Source organism: Lathamus discolor, chromosome 6 (genome assembly GCF_037157495.1).
Source record: "Lathamus discolor isolate bLatDis1 chromosome 6, bLatDis1.hap1, whole genome shotgun sequence".
Taxonomy (NCBI): Eukaryota; Metazoa; Chordata; class Aves; order Psittaciformes; family Psittacidae; genus Lathamus; species Lathamus discolor.
Window position 1 is genome coordinate 36,305,880 of NC_088889.1, and position 18,359 is coordinate 36,324,238.

At 42.4% G+C, this 18,359-nt stretch overlaps 1 protein-coding gene across 10 annotated transcripts in view; it reads right to left on the bottom strand.

The window, feature by feature from the left end:
• NRXN3 (neurexin 3) overlaps positions 1-18,359 on the bottom strand; it is an 894,623-nt gene that overhangs the window by 669,239 nt on the left and 207,025 nt on the right. For all 10 annotated transcript variants that reach the window (XM_065685949.1, XM_065685942.1, XM_065685943.1 and 7 more), the window contains one exon: positions 80-283. In XM_065685949.1, coding sequence (XP_065542021.1) covers positions 80-283 — 204 coding nt within the window. The remainder of the gene's footprint in view (positions 1-79; positions 284-18,359) is intronic.

Below are 18,359 nucleotides of genomic sequence, written 5' to 3' on the forward strand. Positions count from 1 at the left end.
AAATTAAACAATTATAAAAAACATTAATGACAAGCCCAAAATAATTGTGAAGGGGCAGTGGAAGGTTTTTATACGATACCTAAATTGACCATAAGTTTGACACGGCCACCATCCAGCTCCAAGCGCAGAGTGTCAGCAGAGTCTCGTGAGGTGGTTGCCATCAACAGCCCATAAGCACGCTGGGACATGAAACGGAAGGACACATCTTCTGCTTCTGTATGCATGACCATAGGCATGATGATCTTCATATACATGCTGCCATCATAGCTCAAGATAGAGGCCTCTGCAAGGAATCGGCAAACATGCGAAAAATGAAAGGAAGTCACACCTCTGCAATCTTCACTCCTGAAACTCCATTAGGCAACCCTATGTGGCAAATATGAGCAGCAAACAAAGATACTGTATTCAACATAACTGGAGGCAGCAGTACCCACGGAGAGACAATCCCTGAGGACAAGTGTGTTAGCACAGGGCCCCTTTGTGATAATGAGCTGGCAAAGCCTCCGTTTTTCACATCTTCCAGAATATCAATCTCTTCTATTAGTCCAGCCTTCCCTAGCAGTAGCTGTAATGACTACTTAAAATAATGTCTACAACACTTCTACTAGCACATTTAGTCTTGCCTTTGAAGGCTCAGAGTTCCTATTTCTGGTACTTTTAAGAGCTGTTGCTTATTTAGAGAGGAATTCCATTCCATTACTAGCACTTCAAAGAACAAACAACAACTGTATGAAGCAAGTTTCCTAATAGATCTTCTCTACATCAGGTTTCTGCTGTTTTGTGGTTTTATATTTTTCTCCTCCTTACTAGCAACTACTATTAGGAGAACTCTCCTGACACAACCGATGGCACTGCAAAGCAAATGAAGAAAGGAACAAACCTAACTCCACTGCAAGTTTAAGTGTCATTCAAACACAGGAAAAATCAGGAGATGGAGGCACAACAAAAGCCAAGAGGTGGAAAATGAGAAAAAAAAAAACAAAAACAGCAAGGAAAGAAATACAGAAATTGTATTTTTCTATCATCTCTGAGGATATCAAAGAAAATGGTAAGTTCAGATGTGGAAAGGAGTCATAGTACTTAACATTATCTATTTGTTCAGGGTCTTGCCTGCAGAAACTGATATTGTCCTCTAAGGAAGTAGAATTGAAGTCTTGTGATAGAACTGCAGCAACCACTACAGCATGATAATCATTGTTTTAGTGCAGGAATATGCTCCAAAACATTTTTATCCTCAGATTTACAAATCTACATAAATATATTAATGCATGAACGAGAACATCCCTTCTCCCAACAGCCTAAATGTTAGACACAAGAGTAGGTAGATGGATGGGAAACTGAGGAACAGCCATATGTCCATGCTGGAAGGGACTCATGCTTTGCTCCGCAACGGCCAGTAACAGAACTTCAGTGTGTAATAAATATGCAAACGAGGTGATAAGTAAGGATATAAGTATAAAGCTGATAAAGTGTCAGAGAAGACCTCTACATGGTTACAAAACGTTTGGTGGGGATCACTGTGGCTGTGCTAGTGCAGCAACCCACTGTGCTAATAGTTGGTATGCAGCACCCCTCTGGTCATGGGACATACAGACCTATTAAGAAGAAAACTTTTCTGGAAGTGCTATTAAAGTAACATGGTTGCAAACAGCATCCCTGTTTTCTTAGCTGCACTCCCCACACACCACCATGGTCTGTACACGTAAAGCTCTCTACATGCAACACCCACTCAGCCATACATACACCTTCTGGGTACCAGCTGTCAGTGCTGCCCTGGGGACTCACATCTTCGCTTAGCCAAGAAAGAGAGAAGGAAAGAAAGCTTCTTTTTCAAGGTGGGGGAATTGTTTCTTCTTTTCAAAGTGCAATTCTCTTCCCCCTCACGTCTGCACCTCCTACTTGTCACCCACAGCTGCAAGCTGGAACTAAATGTACTGTATATTATACCTACACTCGAAGGCAATGTGTGTGTACACACAAACCTTCCTTGCTCTCTTTCCACCATCTCTCTCTGCGGATTGTATTAGAAAATGCAGTCAAGCATGAAATGGCTCTTTTGACGCCTTCAGCTCAGATGTGCCTTGCATGAAACAGTTGCTTGCCCTAGCACCTGAAGAAGGGGGTCGGAAGATCAGGACTACAAGTGGGAGCAGCTGACACAAGTGCCCTGCGCTGCTGCTACCTTCTCCACAGCACCATAGGTTAGGTTCTTTGGAAACAGAAAGTTTTGAATGTTTTTCTGCAGACACTAGAAGAAAACAAACCAAAAGTGTTGTAACGATGAGTCTCTTCCCTTCAAAAAGAACTCATGTCCTTCATCTCCGTTGATCCCACTGCCAGAAAATTACTGCCCTTAGACAAGAAATCCCAACAGTTATTATCATACTTATATAATAATGGCCTGAAGAATACCTAGCATTGCTGAAAGTCCAGACAGTGTTTAAACTGACATTCCACAGTAGCCTAAATCAGATATTACTGTCCCTTCTCCAAACAGTCTGTTACAAACAGCGGGCAATGAATACTTGCAACAATTAAGCAAATAAAATTTAATAGCCTGGAACAGTTGAAACAGCCTCTGCATAACCATAGAAGATGAAAAGTTTCTGTTCTTGTGTATGCCCTATCCTGACCTGAGCTTGGCGCAGCTCAGACCACTTATGCACTTGACATCTTTTAAAACAAAGAGATTTCATTCTCACTTTGCAAATCTTCACCATCTGGAGTATCTGGGAGCTTTTTCGGCACATCTCCTTGCAAACGGACCATTCCCTGCAGCTACGACAACACTCCTTCAGAGGAGAGTACTGCCTAGTAGCAGTCACACAAATAAAATCTATCTCCTTGTCCAGACAGCCAGTGCCCAAAACTCAAGGAAGGCATGTAACAGCTCAGCAACACAAACATCAAATTTGCTCAGGCCTGAATGTAACATGGCAACAACTAGGTGACCTCATCCTCCTAGGCACCTGTGCTGGAGACTTCTACTCGAATACAGGCATCCATTTGATTGAGGTGATCCTGCCCCTCTACTCTGCTCTTGTGAGACCTCACCTGGAGTATTGTGTGCAGTTCTGGTGTCCTCAACATAAAAAGGACATGGAACTGCTGGAACAAGTCCAGAGGAGGGCCACGAGGATGATCAGGGGACTGGAGCACTTCCTGTATGAAGACAGGCTGAGGAAGTTGGGGCTGTTCAGCCTGGAGAAGAGAAGATTGTGTGGAGACCTCATAGCAGCCTTCCAGTATCTGAAGGGGGCCTATAGGGATGCTGGGGAGGGACTCTTCATCACGGACTGTAGTGACAGGACAAGGGGTAATGGGTTAAAACTTAAACAGGGGAAGTTTAGATTGGATATAAGGAGGAAATTCTTTCCTGTTAGGGTGGTGAGGCACTGGAATCGGTTGCCGAGGGAGGTTGTGAGTGTTCCGTCCCTGGCAGTGTTCAAGGCCAGGTTGGGCAAAGCCTTGGGTGAGATGGTTTAGTGTGAGGTGTCCCTGCCTATGGCAGGGGGGTTGGAACTAGATGATCTTTAGGTCCTTTCCAACCCTAACTATTCTATAATTCTATCTGCAGCAACAGGACTATAATCCTTTTGTTCAGCACCATAAATACAGGCAGCAGGACAGTTACCCAAGTTCAAGATACATGCACACTGCTTCCACCCTTCCACTTTTAGGCTAGCTATTATGCTTGGATGTCTCAGACATGCATAGCAGCAATGGGCAAAACCATATTTCAAAGACAGACAGGTCTGTACAGACAAAAAGAACCAGAGGGCATTTATTTGTGATCCCAAAGCCAGAAGCTTCATTGCCATTAGCTTGGAGTTGGGAAGAGGAAGAAACCAGGTGCTGATTCAAAACCACCCTGACACAAAGCCAAAGAACTGTGAAAATCAATATGTTATTAGGAGCAATTAGCTTCCAAGTCTTGTGCTCTGAGACCCTGCCAGCTTTAATTTTACACTTAGCATCCAAAAGAGCAATTCACTGCTGCTTTCCCACAGGGCTCTGCATAAATCTCCTGGGGAGACAGCAACAGGCATACTCTTAGAATACAGACAGAAAAATATTCAAGACCTCTTCATGCTCTTTATCTTGCTTCCTAAACCTCTCTCTTGTATTAATCTCCATTCTCTGCCCCTTCCCTGTCTTCTCCTTTTCTTTTTTTCCCTGTAGTCTCCTGTTCTTCCCTGTGGTCTCTTTCCCCTGCCCCCCAGACTACAATGTAGCTTTCTCCCTGAAATTTCCAGAAAGATGACAATATAAAAAATAGGAAAAAATATCCACCCTTCATGAAAAGTTTAGCTGAAGTCACCAACAGCAGCAGTACAGGGAACAAAACATGCTCTAGCTGCACTTGCAAGAGCCAGCTATGGCTACCTGCTCCTACTGAGCAGAGCTTCCAGAGACAAGTGCCACCAACTGGAAAGGCACAAGACACCTGGAAAAGAGGAAGCATGGAAAACAGGTTCAAAACCACCAAGGAACACAGACTAAATGCTTCCATGAAAATATTTCTTGCCAGAATACAAATACCTTTAAATAAAAAGTGCCAAAGCTTTGTATCTACAAACCAGAAAAATATTTCCTGTAGGCATTACACAGCACACCCCTTTCCCTTCCATATCCATTAGCAGGCACATGGCTACAAATAAATACGGGCTTCATTTTCTGAAAACCAAAATTATACTTAAACAACCAAAAAAAAAAAAGAAGGCAGGGGGGAAGAAAAAAACACCCACCCAAAACTGAAAAATGGGCCTATGAAAAAGATAAAAATCTTCATTCCTGTCCAAGTGGATTCCATACAGATGAGTTTCAACACAAGTCTCCCAGTAATTTGGGGAGCCCAAATATAATCCCTCAGCCTGGAATCTAAGACCCAGGAGATAATGCTTCTTTTTTTGGTGGCGGAAAGGCTGTGGGAACTTTGAGTGCTCTCAAGGGGTTACGACATTGCACGTCACCCTGGCAGGACAGGAGCTGGGAGCTGTGGGGCTCCCCAGGCCAGGCCCATCCCACACCCCCAAGAGGGCGAGCACAACAGAGCTGCAGATGGTGGCCGGGTCCAACCAAGAGCCCAGGAAACATCATGGCGATGAGGCAAGTCCAGGGTCAGGGCTGGGTCAAGTCCAGGGCTGAGATGTGGCCCTGGCTGTGGGAGCCCTGGGGACTGGGCTGGCCTGTCATATGCCCTAAGGATGCTGGGGATGTGGAGCCAGTGGTACGATGCTCTGGCACTGGTCCTTGCTGACCCAGAAGAAAAGTCCATATTTATTTTATGTACTATGACACCTTTTTCTGCAAATTGAGTCCTCCCTGGATGTCTCCCATCCAGGTGCCACTGGGTCTCACCTTACTTAGCCGGACAAGTAGGAAAGAGTAACTCAAAGGGATGTAAATGTTATTTCCTAGCATTGAGAGGGACAACCACAGAGAACACAGAACCCTCTTTAAATACCCACTTGTAAGTATGGGGTTTATTAGTCTAGCAAAATACCCTGCAAATAATATCACTAATCAGCCACTGAAAGGTTTATAGTGCTAGCAAGGATAAAGCTATTCTGGTTGAAAGATTTCAGCCTGACAAGATGTCAATAGCATTATCATCAGTTGTTATGTACTGGAAACTCATGAAGATAAAACAGTTAAAATTCTCGACACATACGACCACAGAAATGTAAAGAACCTGATCTGGTTTTGCCAGTGCTTAATCTCCCTCACAAACTAAAGTATTTTTGCAACATCAATTCCGATTTTTATTTGCTTCAAATTAAAGTGATGCCTTCCTTCCTTATTCCCAGTGGGTATACAGCTGCTTTACAAAAGCACCTTTGTATCCTGAAAGCCAGCACACAATTACCCCAGCTCCTTCACTCTGTTCTAGACTAAGTAAACCCCTTCTGTTCACTTGTCCTAAATTACAGTTCATAAAACTTGCTTCTTTTGCTCCTCACTTCTGGCTTCTCTCTGATTTGTATACTACTTTCTTAAATTCAAATGCTCCAATTTGAATAGTGTACATCAGTTAAGACCAAACAGGCTCTAAAAGCAGCATAATTACATAAGACGCCCTTATCAGTACAATGTGTACAAAATATTTCCAAATGAGCATCAAACGAGAGAGATAATAGAGCTAGCTTCAAGGCATTCATCAAATTTTCATGGATGCAAGAATACTGGTGGAGCAGTAATAATAATTGTCACTTATAAGGCCAGTGCTACAGACAAAAATTGCTACCAGATGTTTACACAGGCCAGATGACATCCAAATGAATATTTTTCATCAAATACATTTATTCAAAACCTTCAAAATTGATTTTGTAACATGATTTCAAACACGTCATTATTTTTAACATAGAGCTAAGTCGGAAAATAGCCCAGAACTGCAGGTTGGTTCATATCAAATAAGAAATTCCTGAAATGCAAACCACACCTATTCTTTTACCTAGAAAGTCAAAACAGAATAAATACCCTACTCACTATTTCCTTTATCTATCTTATCCTATCTTGTCCATCCTATCTTACATACTTCCTACCAATTTCCATTGTGGTTTTACCAAACCCAAGCAGAAACACCAAATTACTGCATAAAAGATTACTGAGACAAAATAGAAGACATAGAAAAATCTAGGCAAAGGCAAACTAAGAGCCCCATATAACAAATCTGTATAAAAGTGCAGGTTGCAGTGCAAGTATTATAATCTCATTTCTCAAAAAAAACCCCGAAACAAAACAAAACCCAAACCAGTTTGATTCATGAAGTTTCGCCATTGAAATTATTTTGTTTATGGATGGAAGCAATTCTGACTTTTCTTCAGAATTACACAATTTTTTATTACTTTTTGTTATTTTTTTTCTGAATCCAAAATTAACATTTTGCTTTCCTAGGTTATTTAACACCGAAACCCTGTAAACCAGTCTCGAGAACTTTCAGCTCAAAGTTGGTGAAAGCTCAAGAAACTAGTTAAAACTGTGAAGCTTCCACCATTGTAAAGTAAAAGCACACCAGATTTTTGATTGTCTACAACAAAAGTTTCAATGGAGACCTAAATTTTAAACTGACCTCAAGAAGGCATATTAGGATCCAGGATTCCAAATCTTCCTCCACTAATAAACCTCATAAACCTTTGTACTCTGGACTATAGCTTTGTTTAACTTTTGTAATGAATGAACTTTTCAGCTGCCAGTAGGCTACCCTGCAAATAAGTATGTCCTAGCTTCCACCAGCATCAGGCTTGGCATGTGCTTCCTCTCCTCCCATTGTCACCACAAAAGGGTAAGTTACTTAAAAGGTGATCTCAGGTAGACGGTTACCAATTAAAAAGGGGGAAGGGAATCTTTAATTCACAATGAAAGATAAATGTTAGCTAATAAACTTTGCATCTCCTTTCTTCGGGCTGTAATCACAAAGAACTGGGCTAGGGAGGAGCTGTGAGAGCACCAAGTAGCACAGTGGAAATATTTGCAGAGGAAACTGTAGCTTGTAAATGTTATTGCTAGCCCTGGGAGGTGACCAGTGAGGCTATATGCTGTACTGAAGCTTGGCAGAGACACAGAGGAACCAAGGAGCACGTGGGCTCTTCAAAATTACTCCAAATGTCATTCTAACATTTACAGAGCTGTGTACAACTATTTGTGAAGAAATCTCTGGCAAGGCTAAGGGTAGAAGAATTGCTCCTCAAAGCCAAGGAGTGTAATGGGGAAGGCATCTGCTATGACAATAATAGTAAGAGTTTGCATTACATGGGTGATACAATTTAGAAAGCTACGTGACTTTTGCTTAGTTTGAACACCTCTGAGATCTCTTCATGGCCGTGTCAAGCTCCATGAAGCATCTGATCCCTGTCTTCTCAGTAGCGTTCACTAAGAAAGGGGGTTAGAGCTAACATGGCATTTGGCTCCTCTCAGAGGTGTAGAGTGAAAAACAAAAGATGCAGCAGACACAGTTTGCAGCAAGGAAAATTCCAGAAAACTGTAAGGAAGAAATTACACAGCTCGGGTAGCCACACACTGCAACAGAAATGCCGCAGGAACTCCACCCCTGCAGATTTTCAAAATTCAACTGGATAATGCCTTTAACAACTAATTCTGCTCTTAAAGGCCCCACCTGGAGCAGGCAGTTGGGACAGAGACTTCCAGAGATCCCTTTCAACCATGACTGTTCTATGACAAGTGCCAGAATGAACCAATTTAACTGGATATTGCACTATTTCACAAGCATCACCTTATATCTGCAAGTTCCTACTGATCTAAGATGGAAAAGATTCTGTCTTGTGAGTTATCACATTAATGGGAATGCGCTGCTTACAGCATGCTGTCAGGACTGCAGAAAGGGGATTCAAAACTTTGCTCTCATACAGACACTATATAACCTTGGGCAAAATCTTTACCCCTGCTGAATCACCTCAAAACAATCACAGTTAGTAAACAAACATATTATGGCACTACTAAACACATATAAATGCTGTGCTTTCAGTCCTTTTCTTCCACAAGCCAGGATGCTCTCACTGAACTGGTGTGCCACACACTGCCAACATCTCCTAGTGGCTGCTGACCCTTGGGTGAAAACTGAAAGGTTTCTAAGGGTGGTTTTCAGCAGTAAAATTTGCATTAGTTCCCCAAAATTCCAGGGGATGAGGGCTCTGCTACAAAATCCACAGATGTGGGAAAGCTACTTAAAAGGCAGTTACCAGCCTACCATCTTTGGAAAGCACGGCTGTCATGTGAACTATGCTCATAACCTTGTGTTATGCAGAACAGCCTCCCCTCAGTTCTATTTTCTGAATACTGGAAAAAAAAAAACAGTAACTCATATTGCCTGTCAGATTGTCAATTGTCATATTGCCTGTTGGTTTAAGGAAGGTTCACAGCATGGACCAGACAACCTTCAATTTCCTTTTCTTCCTTTTCCTCATCTGACAACCCCAAAACCCTGAATTATGTCAAGTCCTGGAAGAGGTGCTTTAATAGGACAGGGAGTAGAGAAAAAAACATGGCTCTACAAACTGAAGGGTAACCTTGTCCACAAAAATCACAGGTAAACCACTGTAGTGTTTTTTAAAAAGTAACCATTCTTCAACCCAGGAAACCTCTGACTTAGCAGGGGGCCAGAAGTGAGAGACTGACACACTGAAAAGAAGTAGGCAGAGGAGCTGGTTAAGTGTTTACGGCTAGTGTAAGGCAAGCGGCTTCATGGAAATGGGAATATCCCAACACTTACAAAGGCTGGCAAAAAGGTCATCCTTGGGGGCAGTCTGATGCAACAGAGCAGGCAGCAATTAGGAAGGTAACACACATGCTATGGACAACTACAGGATAATATGTAACTTGGAGTTTCAGACTACAACTTCCGAACTTAAAAATCTAAGGTATACTCAGCTCAGTTTGTAATACTAGGATCAGGGGGAAGGTCGTTTCAGAGCCTTTTCTTCTCCTATTGCAGAGGCTGATGCGTTCCCCAAAAACATTTGCAAAACCAGTAATCCCAGGGTAACATCTGCCTGAGAGCAACACTCAGTGCAGCACAGGCCATGCAGAAATGATGACACTGATTTCCAGTCATCCCACAGGCTGTCTACTCCTAATGAAGTCATCAGCAGAGATGTGATGGCCAGGGCTGGTCACCCAGCTAATTGCAACCACTGTCCAAGTATTGTAACTACGAAAAAGAGGAAAAGAGAAGTAGAAACTAGTAGTTGGCATGGGATGGCAGTTAATATTGCCAAGATCATGAAGCAAAATATACATGTTCAAGCCTGTAAATCTCATTAGCTGATAAAAGAAATCAAGTCCTACTTTCAAATAATAATTGCTGTCTTTTGAACACATGATTGTCCCGCAGACCAGATTCCACTAAATGACTCTGGTACCTGTAAAGAAAGGTGTTTAGAAAAAAGGGGAATTTCAAATAAGAAAGAAGCAAAATTTAAAAAAAAAGAATTGCCATACTCATGAATAGTGCTTCTGTGCTAATAATGACACAAATTGCTCAGAATTTCCTTGTTTAGGCAATTAAAGGAATGCCCAGCAGCTGTCCTTCTCCGACTCCAAACATGACCAAATGCAGCTTCTCACAAAATCAGTATCTCTTGGCATGGACAGAGTTAGCAATTCATAGCCCAAAACACTGCTTATCAATATGCAGAACCACAGTTAAGCTCCCACAAGCCTATACCAAATGTTGAAGGCTGTGGTGCATGGACTAGCATTCAATGGATGGGTTTACATACAACTGCAGCCAGCCCAACCTCCTTCCAGAACTCAAAGATTTATATTCCTAGAATCATAGAATCATGAGGGTTGGAAAGGACCTCAAGATCATCTAGTTCCAACCCCCTGCCATGGGCAGGGACACCTCACTCTAAACCATGCCACCCAAGGCTTTGCCCAACCTGGCCTTGAACACTGCCAGGGACGGAGCAATTGCAACTTTTTTGGGCAACCCATTCCAGTGCCTCACCGCCCTTATAGTAAAGAGCTTCCTCCTTATATCCAATCTAAACTTCCCCTGTTTAAGTTTTAACCCTTTACCCCTTGTCCTATCACTACAGTCCCTGATGGAGAGTCCCTCCCCAGCATCCCTATAGGCCCCCTTCAGATACTGGAAGGCTGCTATGAGGTCTCCATGCAGCCTTCTCTTCTCCAGGCTGAACAGCCTCAACTTCCTCAGCCTATCTTCATATGGGAGGTGCTCCAGTCCCCTGATCATCCTCGTGGCCCTCCTCTGGACTTGTTCCAACAGTTCCATGTCCTTTTTATGTTGAGGACACCAGAACTGCACACAATACTCCAGGTGAGGTCTCACAAGAGCAGAGTAGAGGGGCAGGATCATCTCCTTCGACCTGCTGGTCACGCTCCTTTTGATGCAGCCCAGGATACGGTTGGCTTTCTGGGCTGCGAGCGCACACTGAAGCCGGCTCATGTTCATTTTCTCATCGACAAACACCCCCAAGCCGTTCTCCGCAGGGCTGCTCTGAATCTCTTCTTTGCCCAGTCTGTAGCTGTGCCTGGGATTGCTCTGACCCAGGTGTAGGACCTTGCGCTTAGCATGGCTAAACCTCATAAGGTTGGCATCAGCCCACCTCACAAGCGTGTCAAGGTCCCTCTGGATGGCATTCCTTCCCTCCAGAGTTCCATTAATCCTTCCCTTCTTCTCTGAGCTCCAAGAGCCTTCAATGATCTTAATGGGAATTGTAAAAGATAATAAATGCTTTTTCTTGTGGAAGGTGTGAAGATTCAGTAAGTGTTGACAAATCCTGAGAGATCCTCCATTCAAAAGAACTGTCAATGTATAAATTATGATAGCAGTTGTGACCCTAAAACTTTCACATTTACCACTGCTGTCCATTTTATCCATTTCAGGGCAGCAGCGGTGAATACACTGAAGAGTGTCATACTCCAAAAGCACCAGCCAGATGTCACAATTCAGGAAAGCTGAATTCTTCAGCTGCTTCTATCAGTAGACTCACTGAGATAGCTCCTGAGGCTTGAGTCTACTCTGATACCAAACAAGACCAAATTTTGAAATCACCAGGTATCTTTGACTGAAAATGTCATCACTGTGCAGAAGACTTTCAAACCACCTTCAACAGTACCTATGACTTCTGCTGAAATGCTTGGATCTTTCCTGATCCTAACTGAAACTGGAAAACAGTCACAGTACCCCCATATCAAGACACTTGCATCCACTTACAGATAAGATGTGAGAATGTACTCACGTCCTGTATTGCTTTTTTTATACTAGACATAATGGAAAACTCTGGGTTGAGAGTTTTGATGGTGAATAGTGTGCTATTTATCCTGCCTACAGCACTTCTGTCCACTGTAATAAAGTCCAGAGGGACATTTACTCTCCAGATTGCTAGCAGCAAACCAGATGTGATGTATTTTATTACAACATTTCTGATCCATTACATCAAATTATGTCAGATTAAATGCAGCCCGTCAGGGATAAGGGCTTCCTTAGACCTGTAAATTGACTCAAACATAAAATTCAGCATCTGCTTATCAGTGACTGCACTTCCTGCATGACATCACTTCACTCGATGCTGGGGAGCATACCTGCAGAATTAACTGCCTGGGCAGGAACTTAGCAACGAGTGGGCAGGTAATAAAAAGCATCATTTCACCATGGCACTGTCAGGTTCTCTAGTTTCCCAAAAACATCTTTATGTGCTAAACCTGAAATTCTCAAAGACTAATAGCAAGGAAGAATTGGTTCTGCACCCTTGTACTATTCAGAACATCAGTAAGGTAAATACAGTCAATAACCCTGTTCCAAGAGTGGGGTGAAGAATTCAAACATCAACCACTCATTCCTAAACATGAGAGTTCAGAAATAGTTTAGACTGTGAAAAAATTGAGGTTTGTAGTCTCAACCTAAAGATAGGTCTTTCCACATCATAAAATTGCCATTTAGAATTGCCTGTGCTCTGAGGAAGTTCAGAACAGGGAGAAACAAAGCTACCTATCACAAGTATGGCATGTTTGCTAACCTGGGTGGCAGACAGGAAGTTCAGTCTCTGAGAATAGGTTCTGATGTCCAACAAAAATTTAGGTGTTTGATAAAAAAAGTCAACAGCCACAGCTTTAATGCCCTGTGCAGTGGAAAAATGTTTTGCTTTCTCCTAAAGTATCTCCTAGACCCTTAAATGCAGGAGAGATGGAAACAGGAGTAAATTGCAAAAGACATCCCATTTAGCTGAGTGGGATTACAGGTAAAGTCAGGACAGTTAATCACTATGTATTTGCTGAAAATTACCCACGATGGTAATTAAATGCACAATTCTCTTACGGCAATTAGCTCTTGTTGATACAAATATAAAATGGGTACCTAGCAAGAGTTAACTCTGTAACAAAAGGAAAGGAATGAATCAGAGCAAGAAGAACATTCAAAGCTGGAAGCCAGGGTAAGTATGGGGGTTGCCCAGATGTTCAAATATATGTTTGGAGCACTAGAGGATGCATTCACATGTACTATTTGGCCAAACCTCTAAAGTGTATCAGAGAAAGTGAGATTATTAGAATGGAGCCCAACACAATTTAATGAAGCATGGTAAAAGCAGATGGGAGGGTGGCTATCAGATTAACTTTGTATAAAGGCTGTGGCAAATCCATCATCAGGTTTTCCAGGCTCCGAGACAGCCTGACAAGAGCTGGTCCTACCAGCAAATTGTGTTTACTTCAGAGATGAAAAGTTTTCTTTTCCTTCATTATACAAGTCTGAAAAAGGGTGGGAGGAGAGAGTCTGACATTTTCTTCTCTTTCCAATGGTACTTCTCTAGAGTGATAAAAGCCATTAATTGTCATCGATGAAAACTGGGGGAGGAGGTGGGAGAGGGAGGGGGAGAATGGACATGTAATTACAACATCTGAAGGCATTCTTTTATTTTTTCAACAACTTTGTTGCTCCAGTGACATCTAACCCCTTCTCTTTGGCTTTGTGTAGTGTACTACTATTTCTGCACCCACAGGAAAGAGATGAGAAAGCTGGGCTACAACTCTGTAAAGGCAGCCTTCAGCTGCTGGGAGCAGGGCTCAGGTAAGGAGGGGCAGATAGGAACAGCCCCACTTACGTGCCACTCACATCTGCTCACATTTCAAAGGAGTCACACAAATGAGCCCAGAAGATAACCAGCAGTGAAAGCTCTGCAATAAGGATGGAGGGCAGGGAGGATGTCCGCAGCTGAAGCATGCTAACAAAACCACATGGTATAAAGCCTTTGTGTCCCAGATGGCCTCGGCCCCTAATGCGGAAGCCTTCCCACAAGAGATGTGAAGCTAAATCAAAGCAAATATAAAGAAAAAGATCTTTTAGTCCAGAGCTCTCTATATTCTATAGAATCCTGTGAAATTTCAGAAATTATTTAGACAAAAATTATTTCCAAGCAACAGGAACTGTTTGAGCCTGAATGTAACAGCTCCCTACTGGGACACCTCAGTCTGAAATTAAGCAAATTGCAAAATAATCTAAAACCAGCTAGCTGCATGTACGTCACCTGTCAGATTTCCCCCTCTACTCTTTGTGGCATCAGAATACAGCATTTCCTTCCTCAAAATCCTACAGAATACAAACTTTCTTCCATAATATCATTGTGGCTTTGGTTTGGAGGTACTGTACGTTAGAGGAAGAACAGCTTTTAATTTTGTTCTATCCTTAGCTTCTCAGATGCAGTGGGAGTACTTTTAAACTGATCCTGAGCAAAACCCAACCTCTCACTTCTGAACCCCGAATTCACACAATTATCTGCATGTCCTGTTCACTGGGAGTTTCCTGGGATATCAAACTAAGCTTTCCCAGGATGCAGTCACATCTTTTATTTTGAAGCCTGGAATTGCAGCCTATCTCTCTGCATTTTCATTTTTGTTTTTGTTTGATAAGGTCCTTATCATGTGATCTCTGAAACAGCACCTCAGGGCCGCAGCTATTTCAAAGCCTAACTCCCCTCCATGTCAGCAGAATTTTTCAGAAGTAAATATGTTTACAGATCCTAGCCCCAGCTCTTCAGGAAATTCAGTCATTTAACAAGATCACAACAGGAACATGGGCTTTGTGGCTGGAAAACACACTTAAACCAAGAAAGAAGCACTACTGATTTCCCTCGGTCAGGAACCTGAGAGTGTGCACATTTCCTCTGGGAAAAAATAAGTAGAAAGTATTTACATATTGAAGACAGTCCCCAGTAAACGATGAAACTGACAGATTCACAGTTCTAATCTCCCACAGCATCACAGTTCAGTTTTTTAACTACTAGATAACATCATTTATTTCAGAAGAAATACCGATTTCTCTGTTTCTAGGGTCCTGAAACAGCAAAAAGCTTGATTTTACCTATACAGTAACTCTGCTGCAATACTGCATTTCACAGAGGCGCCTATGATGTGGAAAACAGAGTTAAGTTTTCCTTAGTTTGGAAGGAGAAGAGGCTTCTTCTCAAAATTAAAACACACACCGAGAAAATACAAGAGGAAGTTAAACTGCCACCTAATGGTGAAACTGTAGCTCTGAACATGCTTAGCAGTCAGCACACAGGGACGCAAATGCTGCTTTGACCTGCATGTCTTGAATTCGGATTGACAATCACCTTCTTCAGCAACATTTAATCATATGCTGCTTCGTGCAGCACTGACTGCTGGTGAAGCAAAAGCGGATGTTTTAAGTGACAAAACATATCTTCATCAGGGATGTGATTACTTTCTCTGACTGCCAGATTTGATTCCCAGTTTCATGCCACAGCTAAGAGACTGCAAAACAAAGACTATAATAAAGCCAAAGTTCAGTCTTGGATTTTTTTGAGGACTGATATTGTCATCCCAACTTCTGATGAAAAATACCAGCACCGGAGTGCAGAAATGCTACCAAGTTAAAACAAATAAATTACTCCACTGATAAGGATTTACTGGACTTTTCACCCATTCCAGAACCAAATGTTTCCTTTCAAACGCTTATCGTTTGCTCATGATCTGGGGGTAAATGTCCCAAATCACTTTTCTTAGTGACTCAAGTATGGGCAGAATTTTTTGCCTTATTATGCACCAAAATGAGAGGCACCTAGTCCAAATAGGTCAGTATTTCCTTGTCCATTTTGCTGAAACAAAATTTAAGCGGACCCTTTATTTTTAAGCCCCTAAAAATGTTGGCCTATTATCTAACGCAGAAGAACACAAATTAGGACTCTTGAGATCTATGCCACAAGTCACCTTGTGATTCTCCTTTGCCGGATCTGAAAGCAGGAAAGAAATTCATTTACCTCTCTACAACATATTTTTAGATCCTTGCTTAAGAAATCATTACAAAGCTAAAACAATATATTAAAAGAAAGTTGCAAATAGAAACACAGAACAACATCAACTCCTGTATTGAGAATATTATGCATCAGGCATAGACATATTTGGAATCTACTTCTGGCAGGTCATCAGAATCTAACTCTACACCATCACTAGAGACAGCTCAATTTACTCTGGTTTTTCATGGAAAACAAGGCCAGTGAAAGCTGTCAGACTGATGTGATGAAACAGGAGTACCTAGGATCCATACAGAAAGAAAGCTTCCTTCATACAACACCCTAACTAACTTGTTATTATCTTAAAGTAAGAGTCATTCAAGAGTTTAAAAAGTCGTCTCTTAATACATGAGCCATCAATCCTGGTATCTCTGGATAAGAATGCTAAGCTCTTCACCAGCAGAAGCAGACATGCAGCCTCTCTTGCACAAAAAGTGAGCCACTTCTCTCAGTTTTCAAAATAAAGTAATCCATAGGCTCCTACACTGGGCTCAGTCATGATCCTGAGAGTTGCAGTACAACATCTGTATGGTTACAGCATGTTCTGCTTTCTCCTAAGGGTTCCCTGGGGGTCTGTGAAGGTACAAGGGGAGCCCCAGGGGATGGAAAAGCTGTGTGTATTAACTTGTATTCAAGAAACAGTACACCTCAGTATATTTCAGTATATTTTTCAAGTCTATTTGAAGATAAAAACAGCTTAAAGCTTTTCTCCAGAGGGTGTGCCCACAGGAATTGAACAAGTCAAGTGAGCCAGCAGCTGCCAGGTGAGCAGAGCCGGCAATGGCGATGCAGAGGCCGTGGGCCTCAGGGGCTGGCGCACTTGCTGACTTTGGGGGCACAGCGAAGGGCAGGTGGCAGTGCTGCCTGAGGCCATCAGATGGCGAAGGACACTTCAGTTGAGTCCTCACTTATTTCACTAGCGCTGAAGTACTTGTTATGTGTTTTTTTCAAGGGACAGCAGTGTGGCTGCTCCAGGAGTGGAAGAGAACACAGAGACACACAGACAATCACAGTTGCTTTTATGTAGTTTCACTGCCACCAGCTCTCACTGCCACTTGCTGGGCAAGGTCCCAAGTATCCACTCATGCCTGCACAACTTCTGGATCAGCAAGCACTGTTTCAAAAGAACCTTTTCCTAATTTACACCTGGAAAGGACCAGAAACAGCTCTACACCACAAAGAAAATGTTTTCTAAAATAAGCAGCTGACATACTCTGACCAAACTGGGAAAAGGGTAGGTGTCCTAAAATAAAGTTACTTTCCTGTACCTGATTGCCATTATTTGAAGTCCTCAGTACAATTTGAAAGCATTAAGATGCCCTCAGGGATGCCTTTTGAACTGGCTTACTTTCACAGCAGAAAACTGACAGAAATAGGAGCCACTTCATCCAGTGTCACACTGCAAAGCCAAGGTGGTGCATGGACACAATCCACTGCCCTAAACTACTGTTCCACCACCACTGGGTTCCTGTTCTCTGCCTTTTTGGATGATCCAAGAGCTACCCACCACCTGGTTGCCACACTCTTCATCAGACAGGCCATGAAAACTTCTCAGAACATCAAGCTAATAAAAATCATGAAAAGGACAATAATTCCTTTGGAAAATGGAAAACAATCTACAAGCCTAAAAATAATGTAAATCTAAGGGAAAGGAGACAATTCTTGACATCACTTGAAACATAGATGTTAAGACTCTATAGATACAACACCTGTTTCTCTTTCAAATGCTTCAGATAAAGAGAGACTCAAAAGGGAAAGAACTGAGGCACAAGACAGTTTTTTTAAGATTTCAATTACCCTTTTATTTGGACTAGGATTTATTTACTGCAGAGTTAAGCATCTCTCATAGTTACAGATTCCCTATTTATATCTGCTAACTGTGCACATTTCCTGGTTCCCTGATTCCAGACCAGCTGCTGGGCACAGCTGTGCTCCAACAAAGGCACCAAACCAGCAGGATTGCTGCAGGACTGTCATACTTCCCTAATTTCATCCGCATGTGGAAGAGGAAATCGCAGTGCTTTTCTCACTCACTCCTGACACAGCTCAACAGTACAGCACCAATCTAATTAAAAAAGTGATAGATGTCCAGTCTGCGAAGTTCCCAAGTTCCCACAGCTTTTAAACATGGCACCAGCACTTCCTCCACAAGGTCCAAGGTTACCAACACAAAGAATACAGGAATCAAGGCATGTAGTCACTTGCAAAACCCTTGGTCTGAGCAAAAAATATCCTGTGAGCAGTTAGACATGTGGAGAGATCAAGACACAGAACTGCAAGCAATTTGGAGTCTGGCAGCAAGGGAGTTTCTGTTTAATGGAAAGAAGGGAATGTAAAAGCAGATCAGCTAGGCAGAGCACCAAACCGCCTCAACAACATACTGCAGCTGTATGACCGCATACAGTGCTATTTGCCATCTAAATCTCAAGCAGCTTTTCGAATGTGAATTTCGTATTTATGTGGGCACTGAGCTCAAGGCTGCAGCAAGATCAAGGCTTCACAGAGGAGAAGGGACAAGCACATTCCCTTACCTGGCATGCACAACTGGCTACTGGAATCCTGTCCCCA